At 52.8% G+C, this 13,718-nt stretch overlaps 1 protein-coding gene across 3 annotated transcripts in view; it reads right to left on the bottom strand.

Annotated features, from left to right (window-relative positions):
- The window catches only part of CYTH4 (cytohesin 4), a 30,292-nt gene extending 23,333 nt beyond the window's left edge, over positions 1-6,959 (bottom strand). For 2 of the 3 annotated variants that reach the window (XM_039520718.1, XM_039520717.1), the window contains exon 1: positions 6,820-6,959. Coding sequence is in view for 1 of the 3 variants with exons in the window: in XM_039520717.1 (XP_039376651.1) it covers positions 6,820-6,838 (19 nt within the window). In the remaining 2 variants the exon portion in view is untranslated. Of the gene's footprint in view, positions 1-5,958; positions 6,093-6,819 lie in introns of those variants that run through there. The other variant, XM_039520719.1, reaches the window with a different exon arrangement.
- Positions 6,960-13,718: the final 6,759 nt, after the last annotated feature.

Raw genomic sequence — 13,718 nt, 5'->3', positions numbered from 1 at the left:
GCCCACCACATGCCACAGAACCTCACCCACCCACTCCTGTAGTGGACCCATGACCTCTAGCTGAGTTACTGAAGCCCTCAAATCTTGATTTACAGACTTCAAATTACAGAGAATCCACCATTTACTCTAGGTGACCCGCACCGCACACTGCAGAGGAAAGTAAAACCCCCCCACCGGCTCTGCCAATCTGACCCAGAGGGAAAATTCTTTCCTGACCACAAATATGGCAATCAGTTAGACCCTGAGCATGTGGGCAAGACCAACCAGCCGAACACCTGGGAGAGAATTCTCTGTAGAACTCAGAGCTGCCCCCCATCTAGTGTCCCATCATTAGCCATCGGAGAGATTTGCTAATAGCGGTCATGGATGGGACATATGACATTGTAGGCAACCTCATCATACCATCCCCTGCATAAACTTATCAAGCTCAGTCTTAAAACCAGTTAGGGTTTTTGCCCCCACTGCTCCCCTTGAAAGGCTGTTCCAGAACTTCACGCCTCTGATGGTTAGAAACCTTTGTCTCATTTCTAGCCTAAATTTATTGATAGCCAGTTTATATCCATTTGTTCTTGTGCCAGCATGAGCCTTTCACTTAAATAACTCCTCTCTCTCCCTGGTGTTTGCCCCTGTGATGTGTTTATAGGAAGCACTTTGTTAAGTTAAGCAAGTCAAGCTCCTTAAGTCTCCACTCAGGAGGCAGCTTCTCCATTCCTCTGATCATCCTAGTAGCCCTTCTCTGCACCAGTTTGAACCCATCTTTCTTAAACACAGGAGACCAGAACTGCACACACTATTCCAGATGCGGTCTCACCAGTGCCTTGTATAATGGTACTAACACTTGCCTATCTCTACTGGAAACACCTCCCCTCATGCATCCTAGGGCTGCATTAGCAATCTGTGGCAACCAGACCTGCAGGCTTGACAAGTGAATTTCGACGGCTTACTGCCTGGCAAACGGGCTGCCTAACTCCAGTTCAAAATCCCAGCCCCAATCCTGTACCGAGTGCAGCTCACAAGGGGAAAGGGGTAAAGGTGGCTTGATGTGACTTTTATGCCCCCTTATCCCAGGGTCAACAAGAGACCCGGCCAGCCCCTGGTGTGAGCAAGAGCAGCCTCAGGGCTGCTACGATCTTTGCCTGGGGCTGTTCGGGCAGCCAGGGAGCAGCGCGGGGGGGGGGGGCACATATTCCCTAGCCTCGCCCCCAGCTATGCTCCATACCCTCATGGCTGTGGTGCTGTAACAGCTGATGTGCTGCTACGGATGGGCTGCATCACTTGGGGGTATCTTCCACTGACCAGTGAAGCCGGCACTACGGCTGCTTTGCTTTGGTGAAACAGCTTAAAGCATGTAGCGAGCCCAAGGATCTGGCCCCCAGAGGACATCCACTGACCCACGTGGCCAAGCTGAGGCTGGAAATAACAGGGCTCCCTCTCCTTGCGAATGCTGCCAAACAGCCGAAGAAATAAATGAATCCCCTGCCTGCCTTGTTGATAGTGTTTATAAATAATTTGCACTTTAAAAAAAAAACCACAACTGACTGGAAGAGAAAAGGGTAGACAAATGTAAGGGGACTTTCCCCCTTACTAAAACTGAGTGGGGGTGTTTTGGTTGGCTAGCTCCCAGTGCCAAGGGGAAATCAGGTTCCTGCGACTGATCGTCCCCAGGAACAATGGGCAGAGGCCAATGCTCCAGGTCAGCCTGATTGACAGGGCGGGCAGGCTAATCAGGAAGTCAGGAGGCCGGGGGAGCGGTCCCGTTCTCTATGTGAGCTGGAATTGCCTGGGTCAGACAGAGTGGGGCCAAGCTAAGGAGAGAGCAGGGGCCCGAGCTGAGCTGGGGAGCAGAGCTGTGCCAGCCAGAGGGGCCAGAAAAGCAGCCCAGGAAGCAGGTCAGTGCTGGGAGCAGAGTCACAGAAACAGCCCACAGAGCAGACCTGCCCTGGGAGCAGAGCTGCAGCAACCAGAGCCAGAGGGGCCAGAGAAGCAGCCCAGGGAGCTGTAGGCAGAGCAGCAGCAGCTGCAGCTGTGCTGAGGTATAGTGGGGCTGGAGCTGAGGCAGAGTGATGGAGCTGGGGCTGGGGCTGAAGCAGTCCAGAGCAGGGTGTGGTGAGCAGCTGGGGAGAGCAAGGGGGACCCTGGGCAGCGGGCCCAGCTCAGGGAGACGCCCCCAGCCAAGATGCCTTGCAGGCCAGACTTGGAGGGGGATCGTAACCCCAATGGGGTGGGAGCGATGCTGGGAAGAGGGATCCTGCCACCTAGAGCCTGAGAGCGTGTGGCCACCGCCAGAGCAAGTGTCCGACCTGCAGCATCCCTGCAGCACAGCCAGGGCCTGAGAAGGAGGCCTGGGACTTGTGAGGAAGAGACTGAACTTCCCTGACATTCCAGAGACGCTGGTTGTGATGTCCCCGTGCCACAGAGCGGGATGACGTGTTTTCCTTTAACCTTTCCCATTTTTCCTTATTTTTTAAAATTGATTGCTGTTTAATACTTTGTATTTGCTTTGAACTGTATGTAATGATCAGTGGGTCAGGGAAGCATCCAGTGCAGAGAGAGCACCCTGGAGTGGGGTCACCCTAGCCCCTGCCCTAAGTGACCACAGCAGGGTTGGGGGTCGAGCCCCCCAGGAATCCTGGGCCCAGCCTTGTTGGGGTTACGAGGACTCTGCCACACAGGAGAGTGGAAGGGGAGCCCTCAAGGGCAGGCAGGGAGGCCTCTGGGTAAAGGAAGTGGGAGTGAGGACTCAGACCCTTTTGCTAGCCCATTTCACTGGGACAGCGTATAAGCCAGGAAAGTTCCCATAATAGCGGGACCATTCCCCCGCTTTCACAAGGATGGGGGCAGGGAGAAAGTGATGGGCAGACTGAATCAGACATGGAAGGGGAGACAAGGGGAATAAAGATGAGAGTGAGCAAGAAATGGGGCAGTGGGTCAGATTTACGAAGGGATTTAGGCACCTAAAGATGCAGAGAGGTGTCTAGTGGGATTTTCAGAAGCACCTAAGCAGGTGAGGTGCCTAACTCCGATTGGAAGTAACTGAATAAGTATGTGAATTTAATGTATGCGCCTCTCTTGCATTGTGCTTCCCTAGCAGGTATCGCAAACCTCTGCATTTTGGTAGCGGAGGCACGAGAGGACTAGTTTGAGTCCTTTGTTGCCTGCTTTGGATTCTGTAGTTAAATCGGTGGGGAAAGGAGAGAAAATAACCTAAAATTCACCCGTTTGCCCACAAAATCCTGCAATGAGCCAGAATCGAGTGGTTTATTTGAAGAACTGTCCATTGAATCAATTGAATGGTTAAATGAGGGCAATTGTTCTACTTAGATTATAAACTCACTGGGGCATGGGCTGTCTTTTGGTTCGGTGTTTGTACAGCGCCTAGCATAATGGGGTCCTGGTCCATGCCTAGTGCTCCTAGGCACTGTGATAATAAATAATAATAATGCGCATCGACTCCAGTGCAGGCAGCTGGCCTCTATTTTCCCAACAGCAGAGGAGGTTGCCAGCAGCACAATGGTTCCCCTTTCTTTCTTTCCCTGCTTTTATAGAAAACGGAGCCTGGGAACTTGGGAAAGGCGAGTCCCAGTGGATCTTTGCACTGGCTTAAAGATGAGCCTGGGCGTAGCACTGCAATCACAGGGTGAAGAAGTTCACATCTGGTACAGAGGAACCACACAGAGTCTAGGCACTAGCTAAGTTCCACGTAAGCCCTATGTTGAGGAATTAACTGGGACATAAATGATGCATAGACCATGTCTGGGCCCTCTGCCCAGGGGTAAATTTCACCCACACTGAACAGGAATTAGTTAAATCAAGTCCAATGCATCAGTGAGTCAGTGCCCCAAAAGGTTTCATCAGCTCCTATCATCTCCCCCAGACAGGCTCAGACCTGTATTTTCAAACCCCATCTCCAGCGTAGATGGTGCAAATTTGGTGACCACACAGCACGCATGCCAAATAATGATCACAATGATTTAACTAGTCAGACCCACCGAAAACCACACACTGTAGCTAGGCATCTAAATGCATAACGCTGCAGACACGAACAACTGCACCTGCAATTTCCTTCCTCCATCAGAAATGGGGACAAAACTGTGCTGGCAATACTAGAAGCCAGGCTAAATGCAAGATTCACAATACACAGGCCTTTGGTCTACCTCGGTATGAGGCTGAGTTTACAGCCAATGAGAGGCAGTAGCAGACCCCGGAGCTCCTCACCCACCTCCTTGCATGGATCCCTCTCCCAGCCTCACCACTGTTCTGATTCTGACATGATCATCTCCCCATACTCCATCCTATGAACGCGGGCTCCATCGCACAGCCCAGCCCATGGCCCTGCCGGCGTAGCTCTCTCCCACACACAAGATGAAGTTGCTCACCTTGCCCCCCCACCACACACACCTCCAGGGAAAGGGATGGGAGCAGTGGTGAGCTGGAGCCGGTTCCCACAGGTTCTCAAGAACCGGTTGCTAAAATTAGACCTCCATGGAGAACCGGTTGTTAAAGGGCCAGGGGGTGGGCAAAGAACTCCAGTGCGCAGGCCGAATCATCCTGTTGCTCCCAGGATTCCCAGCTGGGGAGGCTGAGGCTCCCCCGGCCCTTCCCCCACTTCCCCCCAGCTGCAGCGTGGCCAGCCGCCAGCATCAGCTGGGCAGCTCAGCTGAGCTCCCGAGTCATCCTGCTGCCACTTTTTGAGAGGCCCGGCAAGGTGGGGGGCAGGTCCTGCTGCAAGCTCCAGGGCTGGCCAGAGGGGAGGGGAGGGGGCAAGTGGGGCAATTGGCTCGGGCCCTGCAGGGGTCCCTGGCCCCATGAGGATGTCTTCCCCCTGGCCCTCCCCCACCCCGAAGAGCCGCAGCACGGCCAGCAGCTGGGCAGCTCAGCTGAGCTCCTGAGTCGTCCTGCTGCTTTGAGCTGCCGACAAGGTAAGGGGGGAGGGGGCTGCAAGCTCTAGGGCTGCCAGGGGGGCAAGTGGGGCAATTTGCTCTTGGCCCCACGGGTATGTCTCCCCCCCGCCCTGGCCCCTCCCGCGCTCCCACCCCTTAAATCAGAACTTTTTATAGGGAACCGGTTGTTAAGATTTTGGCAGCTCATCACTGGATGGGAGTCGCCACCTTTCAGACTTGCCCTGTCAGTCATCCATGAACTGTGAAGGAGGAGAGGAAGTCAAACATTTTCTCCACAGAAACAGACAATGGGCTTGATTCCCCGGAGCTGGCCCAGAGAGGTGCAAAGGGCATCCCCCAGCACCAGCAGGGGTTGCTGCGCCCCAGTGGGATTCACTCCAGGCAGAGGACAAGGGAGTATTCACACCCCCACCCCTCACTGGGGTCGTGCCATGGGCTGGGCAACCTTAAACTGCAGAAGCTTCCTCACTGAAAGCTGCTGGAGGGATACACTCGATTGGGCCAAACTCTTGGCCCCCTGACCACGCCTCCGCCCCAGCACAACTGACTTTTGAACCGGTGCCAGCCAGCTGTGGGTCCCCGGCCGGGGTGGGGTTATGGGTGGGTATCTTTCACTGCTCCAAAGGCCTCAAGGCAGATTTCCTGCCAATGAAGACCCTTTCCCAGATGTCTGCCAATGTCAAACTAAGCCCAAAGACGAATAGCTCAGATCAGCAATAAAATCATAGGCCTAGATATATCCACGCGAACCACAGAAATACAATGACTCCACTAAAGCTGCTCAGGGCAAGGACTTTTTGTGTGTTTGTACAGCACCTAGCACTGTGGCCCCTGGTTTACAATCAGGGCCTCAGGCACTACTGCAGTACAAAGCACAACAATATTAATAACGTCAAGTAACTCACTGCGGCTATTAACAACATTAGAGCAACCATATATTCGTGCTGGACAACCAGTTTTGAGATCCACCTTTTCCTTGGACAATTGACCTTGCCAGCGTGAGGCCAGCCAGGATCCTTTTCTCTGTTGGCTCCCCTCCTCGTTGCCCACCACTTACCAAACCAGGAAATAAGTTTTTTATCTTGCTCATCGCCTCCCAGCTACTTCTGTCTTTCTAGCTTCTTTTGGAGTCCATCGTGTTTTTGTGGTTTGCAGGGATATGTCCAGGCCTATGATTTTCTTGCTGAGCTGAGCTACTGGTCTTTGGGCTCCCTCTCTCCCACCCCCCATTTCCAGCTGTTGAGGAGAGGGCAATAGCTGTGGGCCATTCCCTGTCTCCTCTGTCAGGGGGCTGATTTACTGTTACTGTGCCCCACAGGCAGTTATTAACACCAGTGCCACGCACTGCCCAATCAGAACGCTGGGGGTTACACACACTCACTTTGCACTAGCCCCAGCTGGGGCAGGGAAATGAAGGCTTTCACAATTTCACTCTTGAACTCACAAGTCATGCTTTTGCACCTCTGTTCCTGTCACACCGAGGCTGCATCAAAGGAATCTGTTGTTTATAGTCAGAGCACCAGGTACCTCTGATGCCCCAGGCTGGGCCTGGCCCTGGCATACTCCATGCCTGCTTCTTGTCTAGCTAGTCTGAGGGTCACTGACATGAGGGATTCAGCTTTCCTCCTCAGAGATATCCTGTCTGTACAAAGCTCAGTAACGGCTTGTCCCATTAATGTCAGTGGGTCGGCTCCCAGTGACATCTGCAGGGACCTGGATCAGGTCCTGAATAACTGGGAGGGATGGAGGGAGGTGAAAATAGCACAACACCTGCAAGCTATAAATCCTACCCAAAGCATCTGGGGAACTCCTCGTCTCCCCTTTCCTCCCCAGCACCCCACTCCAGCTGGTGACACTGCCCTGCCAGAGCCTAGTGGGTTAGCAACACTTGCAGCAACAAGACAGGAGAAAGACTTACCGACGGGACAAACATCCATCCTGAGATCCGCTGAAAGAAGAATTCTTTCAACAGCCGTCAGTTTCTCTTTCTCCACTGCTCTTGTGAGTGCCTGCCACAATTAGCACTACTTCAGCCTAGTAGCTAAAAGTGTTTCAGCTGGACGGCTGCGTTGTTTTGAGGCTCCACCCCCACCTCCTCCCCATATTGCTCATATTGGTGACGGCAGTGATGAACTCAAGTTTCTCAGAGCGTACAAACCCTTCTGGGTTACTTCCTAAAAATAAAACGGACCAAGCCACGAGCAAAAGCCATGCTGTTTTAACATGGGCAGTCATTCAGGTCTTTGCTGTGGGGGTTGGTCTCGAGATTCACTGTCATCTGGTTTGATCCAGCGTGCTCTGGGAAGGGAGGAAGAGGGAAGTTGGCAACTCAAAGAGCCAACTTGTTAGTGGATGGTTTTGTGCTGGGAAACGTTTACCCCCCAACCCCTGCGCTAAGCTCCCAGAAGAAATCAGCAATAGGTGGCGGGTAGGTGAGTATTCCAAAATGTGTGTGGGCCGGGTCCTGCACTGCCCCCTGCTGACAGCTGATGGACTTGTATCCAGACCAGGTTCCTTTCTCCCCATCCCATACTGGTCCCTTTTGGGCAGGGTCCTCAGCAAGGATTGACTGGGCCATGGAAAGTGAGCTCCCCTCTCATCCCTAGAGTCGCTCCCTCCCTTGTGGAAGCCTTGCCCCAGTAGGGCAGTGGAGGGAGCTTGCCCCGGCCCTGCCTGTGCTATGTCTGTTCTGGAAAGTATAGGACTTTAACCACCAGGGCTGTCAGTGTCAAGCTCTCTCTTCCCCTCCCCCCAGCCCCGGAAGGCGGCACACTTCCCCTTGAGGTAATTGCACTTGGTTGCCAGTCTATCATCTACTGTACATGATGGTCCTGACATGGTCTGAGGGGGAAGGAGGGGAGGGTATTGTGCCCACAGGGGGAGCTCGACAGCTGGCATCAACATTCTGAGAGCCTCTTGCAGGGCAAGGGATTCACAGGGCTTTACACAGTTCACTGTAGAAGCGATCTGGTGGCTGGCCACAGGGATTCCTCTCACTTACTTCTCTGTCAGGCTTATGGCTGAGGATGGTGAGACAATGCCAGCTGTCTTGAAGCCGAGCACAACACGAGCAGGTGTCTGGCAGGCTTCTCCTCCACACATCCAACAGCTCTGCCAGAGCACCTCGCTCCTGCCCGGCAGCACTCTATGCTTCTTCAGTTCTGCCTCCCAGCTCTGCCTGGGCCCCTCACTTCAGCCCTGCAGCACCCCCTGCTATTCCAGCCCTGTGCCCACCCCCAGCTCTGCCTATGCACCTCACTGCTGCATGCTGTGCTGTTCCAATTCTGCCCTCCACCAACTATGCCCAGGCCCCTCGGTCCAAGAGCACCCCCTGCTACTGAATTAACATTACCTCTCTTGAGCAGCCTGCAAAGCCATTTCCCCAATCCCTGCCTGCTATACTCACTGCACCGTGCACGGGACTGGCCATCAGGTTGTGGGGAGGGTTTGGAAGATGGTTCAATGGGGCAACCCCAAAGCTAACTGGCTCATTTTATATAAAATGAGAAGATTGGAAAGCTCCTTAGGTCACCCTCAGCCTCCTGCTGCAAAGCTGCAGTCTGGCCACTTGGGCTGGATTCTGTGCACAGTTGCTACCGTGTAAAACAGGTTTTCAAGGGCAGGGCTGGCTCCAAGCACCAGCTGAGCAAGTTCGTGCTTGGGGCGGCAGATTCCAAGGGGTGGCATTCCCGCAGTTTTTTTTTTCCCCCTTTGCTGCTCCGGCCGCCCTGTAGGGGGCAGCAGCGTGGAGGAGGGGAGCACCCTGCTGGGAGCGGTGCCAGATCTGTAGCAAGCCCGGCAGGTTTTTTTTTTCCCTTCCCCGCTCCAGCCGGCTCACAGGTTTGTGTCCCCCCTAACCCCCCTTCACCACTCCAGCCTGGGGGCAGGTTGTTTGTTTGTTTTCCCCCTTCGCTGCTCTGGCTGCCCGCAGGTGTTTTTTGTTGTTGTTGTTTGTTTGTTTTTGGTTTTTTTTTGCTTGGGGTGGCAAAAAAGCCAGAGCCGGCCCTGTTCAAGGGACAATTTTCCAAATACACTGGAGGATTGGGGCTCACTGAGGGGGAAGGGAGCTTGTGGCAGCCCAGGTGGGGCCTGGGGTCCTCCCACAAATCCAGCGCCCCACAGCTGTGGATTACAGGTGTCCCAAAGACTAAACCCAAGCAGCCACGGGTGGGGGGATGATCATGAATAACCCACGATTTTTAGGAAGAAGCAGTGACAAATCCCCTCACCCCTCAGGTTTACATGTCCAAGGCCATTTTCACAAGGCAAAAGGCTAGAAACTTATTGTTTGGGGCTTTTATTAACTGCAAGCTGAGATTTCTAGGTCCCACAACCCAGGGGAGGAGCCTCTGCACGAAACCCACACAGTGCAGGCAATGCAGCTCAGTCCTTCAGCACACCCCGTCACTTCAGCCCCAGAGGCCCTGGCCAAGTTCTGCCAATGAGCCTCATTCAGACCTGCTCTCCAGTCCTCCCACAGCTCTGTATCCTGGCCTGCGGCACCCCTTCCTATCCCAGTACTGGGATCCCCACACGGCTCTTCAGAGGCACCTCATCCCTGGCCTGCAGCTCTCCCTGCTCATCCAGTGCTAGCTGCTGACACAGCTCCGCCACTGCGCCTTGACTCAGCCCTGCGGTTCCCCTCGCTCTTGGCCCCCTCACCAACTCTGCCAGCGTCCCCTCTGCTATTCCCGTTCCAGGTTCTTTCCTTATTGGTGGCAGCCAGTCTTGGGAAATCCTCTGAGTCTTGGGGAATTGGTGTTGCAGCTAAACATCCAGGGATGAGTGGTCTGAGAACTCCCTGCACTCATTTCACTAGTGACCTTATGTCTGAATTCAACCCAGGCGAAACGAACACGTCAGTTAATCAAAGACCACAGAAAGAGATCAGTCGAGCAGGAAAGAGCCGCAGGAGGGAGGAAGTAAAGGAAGAACAAAAAGCAGGAGGCAATTGATGGGAAGCTGAGCTGATGAGGAAGTGAGGCGGGCAAAAGGGGAATAGAGCTGGGGCTGCTCTTGGCCTGGAACCCATCATGCTGCCCTTCTGCACCGGCCAGACACACAGTCAAGGATGCGCCAGTCCCCCGGGCTGGGGTGGGATGTGAGAAGGCTGCATCCCTTCTTGTGAAGTAATTGCCATTTGAGCCCTGGGTACAAATCTCTCCCTCCCCGCCGCCCCTGGATTGGTAGAGTCCTCTTTCTCATGTCCCTGTGCCGGGATACAAGACACCCCCTCCTCATCTATTCCCACTTTCATTTCCCATCCCCTGGGCTAGGGTCCAGGCCTCTTCATCTTCTCCCACTTCCTGCTTTCCCCATGTCTCTGTGCTGGGCTAGGAGTTCCCCTTCCCAGTCATTCCTACAGTCCCCCCAGAAGAGCCTTTCCCCGCCGCCGCCGCGCCTGCTGGTCCTGGCAGGACGGGACAGGGTACACTGAGGTCAGAAGGAAGGGCAGGGACAACGGTTGGGCGATGGGACAGGGTGACATCTGGGATGACAGGAACGGGGAGCAATGGAGTAATTCAAGTTTCTCTCCTCCCTTGGATTTACAGGCTGGGGAAGCCTCATATTTGAACCCCCATCTCCTCCACCGCCTGACCCCTGCTCCCCTTTGGGTTCTGCAGCAATTCCACTCCTATGGGTCCCCAAGCTGCAGAGACGATACAGCAAGGCCTGGGTGAGTCTGTCAGAGCCCAGCCATCTCACCAACAAATTCCTCTTCCTCCTCCTAGCTTCTTCCTCAAACTCTGTGAGAGAAAGAAACAAGACATGCCGGAAGCCAGCATCCCCTTCCCCCACTTCCGTCCGGGCAGCAAACCCTGGCCAAGAGCACCCCTTGGTGGCTGGAGAGGGGCACAAGGCAAATCACAGCGTGCTGAGGATGTAGCTGTGCCAAGTAATTCCAGGATATAAGCCTCTTCCGCCCATGGGTCTCCAAGCTAGGGTGACCAGATGTCCCGATTTTACAGGGACAGTCCTGATATTTGGGCCTTTTCCTTATATAGGCTCTTATTACCCCCCACCCCGTCCCGATTTTTCACACTTGCTGTCTGGTCACCCTACTCCAAGCCCATGGCACCTGCATTAGTAGGTCTCAAGGGGGCAGATGCCACCAATTCTCCTAGTCTAATGTTGGCCTGTCTTAACACTGCAGTGCTTGACTTTGCAACCTTAATGGTCTTTTAACACAGATTTTTCAGAATGTAAATTTCTAAGTTTTTAAAACTTTTAAAAGCCAATAATTTCATCACATGGAACCATATTGACTGTCCTCCCCACAACCCTATGGGTCATCCGCAGGGTTGGAATCTTTGGATTCACAGCACAGTCCTCTAGGCTGGAAGTAATGGCGTAACTGGTAGCAGTAGAAGTCTGTTATCTTCTCTGTGGACCTGCCAGTAGAGGGGGATGGAGACACATACTTTGCCAGGGGGTTTCACAGCTATTTGTTAGACAGCAGAGGAATGGTGAAACTCTGGACTCTTGGGCTCTGTGAACTTTCAGGTTCTGTAGGGGAGTGTTCCCTAGTGGTTACAGATATTTTTCCCCAGCTTCTCTCTGTCCCCTTCTATCCTTATCCCCATTCCTGCCCCTGTCCTCTCCTTTGTTGCTATCCCCTCGGCTGCTTGCTCTCCCTCTGTCCAACTCCGGTCCCTGTCCCTCCATTCCAGTCCTCCCCTGGCTCCTGTCCTTGCCCCATCCTCCCACTCCTGCCCTTGTCCCCAGCTCCTGCACATCTTCCCCACTCCGTCCCACTCTTATCCTCCCATTTCCATGGCTCTTGTCCTCCTCTGCCATGCTTTTACTCTCCCACATCCTTGGTTTCTGCCCCTCCCCACCCTTGCTCCTATCCCCCCCTATCTGTCCCTCTCTACTCCTGCTCCTACCTCCCACCACACTCCTTTGTATTTGAGACAGGCAGCTTCCTCCTTCTCCTCCATCCTGCCTTGGTGCCAGCAGAGGGAGCACTGTGGCCCTGCTCTCAGCTCCTGTGCCTGGAGCCACAGGGTACGTGTACGCTGCAGCTGGGAGGTGCAATTTCCAGCTCAGGTAGACGTATATGTAGGGTGACCAGGCAGCAAATGTGAACAATCAGGATGGGGGTGAAGTGGAGTAATAGGCATCTATATAAGAAAAATCCCTGCATATCAGGACTGTTCCTATGAAATCGGGACATCTGGTCACCCTACACATATGTGCTAGCTTTAGGGTGACCAGATAGCCTCACCTGGATCGATTGTTCTTCAGCTGTCGTTAAGACTGCGCTGATCACAACCCGTCTGCCATTCTTCTCGCATTCTTGCCTTTCTTCTCCACGTTCATCCGAAACGTTTAACAATGTCATCTTCCCATCTTCTTGGAGGCCGACCAGGTGGTCTTTTCTGTTCTTGCAGGTACCACTCAGTAATGATTGTGGTCCACCTATTGTCCGTGAACCGTGCTACGTGGCCTGCCCATCGTATCTTATTATATCTGCTTTCCATGACAATATCTTTCACACTGCTGCATTCTCTAATCATTTCATTTGGGATACGATCCAGAAGGGAAATTCCCAACACAGCTCGTTCCATTGCCTTTTCAGCTACCGAGAGCCTCTGTTCTTCTCTCTTCATCAGTGCCCATGTTTCACTGCCATACAGCATGGCTGGCAGCACGTTGAACTGAAGATATTTGTACGTGTGGTCTTGTCGATTTTTCCTTTGAGGATGTCCTTAATGGAATTAAACGCACACCATCCTGCTCGAATAATCCTTCGCGAGAGTTCTCCGTTCATGTCTTGGCACATATTAACTTCTTGGCCCAAATATATGTACTGTTCCACTTCTTCAATTTCTTCTCCTGTTATTGTTATTCGAGCTTTTTGTAAGACATCTGATCGCATGTATTTCGTTTTGCAACAGTTCATTTTCAGACTGACGCGACTGCTTTTCTTGTCGAGTCTTTGTAGCATGCTCTGTAGTTGGTTGGTGCTTTCGGCAATTAGTACGATGTCGTCCACGAATCTGAGAGGAAATAATCGTTCTCCATTTATATTAACACCACTCCTCCAATGGATCTTGTTCATAACCCTTTCAAGGCAGGCGGTAAATAGTTTTGGTGAAATCATATCTCCTTGCTTTATGCCTTTCTCGATTGGGATGCAGAGGGGAGTTTCAAGGAGAGTACCGGGTAATGTCTGTTGTACATCCAGTATTCGCTTCCTTCTACTAACTGATGTACTGCGTGTTAGTGCCCTGCTCTGCGAGCGCCTTTAATATTGCGCTGAACTCGACGCCATCGAAGGCCTTTTCATAGTCGACGAAAGCAATGCACAGCGGGAGTTTGTATTCCCTCGCTCTTTCTAGGAGCTGTCTAAGGGTAAATATATGGTCGATTGTGCTGAAATTTCTTCGAAACCCTGCCTGCTCTCTCAGCTGTTGTTCATCCAGACTCTGCGAGAGTCGGTTTGTTATCACCTTTATAAAGAGTTTATAGATATGAGAGAGCAGGCATATAGGGCAATAGTTCTTAAGATTTTCTCGATTCCCCTTCTTGTACAGCAAGATGGTATTCGACTCCTTCCAGCTTGATGGTATTTTTCTTTCTTCAAGATATCAACTGAATCTTAAAGCGAGGGCCTGCCAAAGTTTTTTGCATCCTGTGGAAATCATTTCTGCCGTTATTCCATCTTTGCCTGGAGCTTTCCCCTTCTTCATCTGGTGTAGTGTGCTTCGGACTTCGCTGACGATTATTGAGGGGACGCGTTCTTCTGACTCTTGGAGTGTTGGGAGAGGGACATTGATTCTTGATTTGAACAGTTCTGTATAGAAGTCCTTG

This window comes from Mauremys reevesii, linkage group 1 (assembly GCF_016161935.1).
Source record: "Mauremys reevesii isolate NIE-2019 linkage group 1, ASM1616193v1, whole genome shotgun sequence".
Lineage (NCBI taxonomy): Eukaryota > Metazoa > Chordata > Testudines > Geoemydidae > Mauremys > Mauremys reevesii.
The sequence above is the reverse complement of the archived record's forward strand: the minus strand, read 5'-3'. Positions and strand labels throughout refer to the sequence as shown.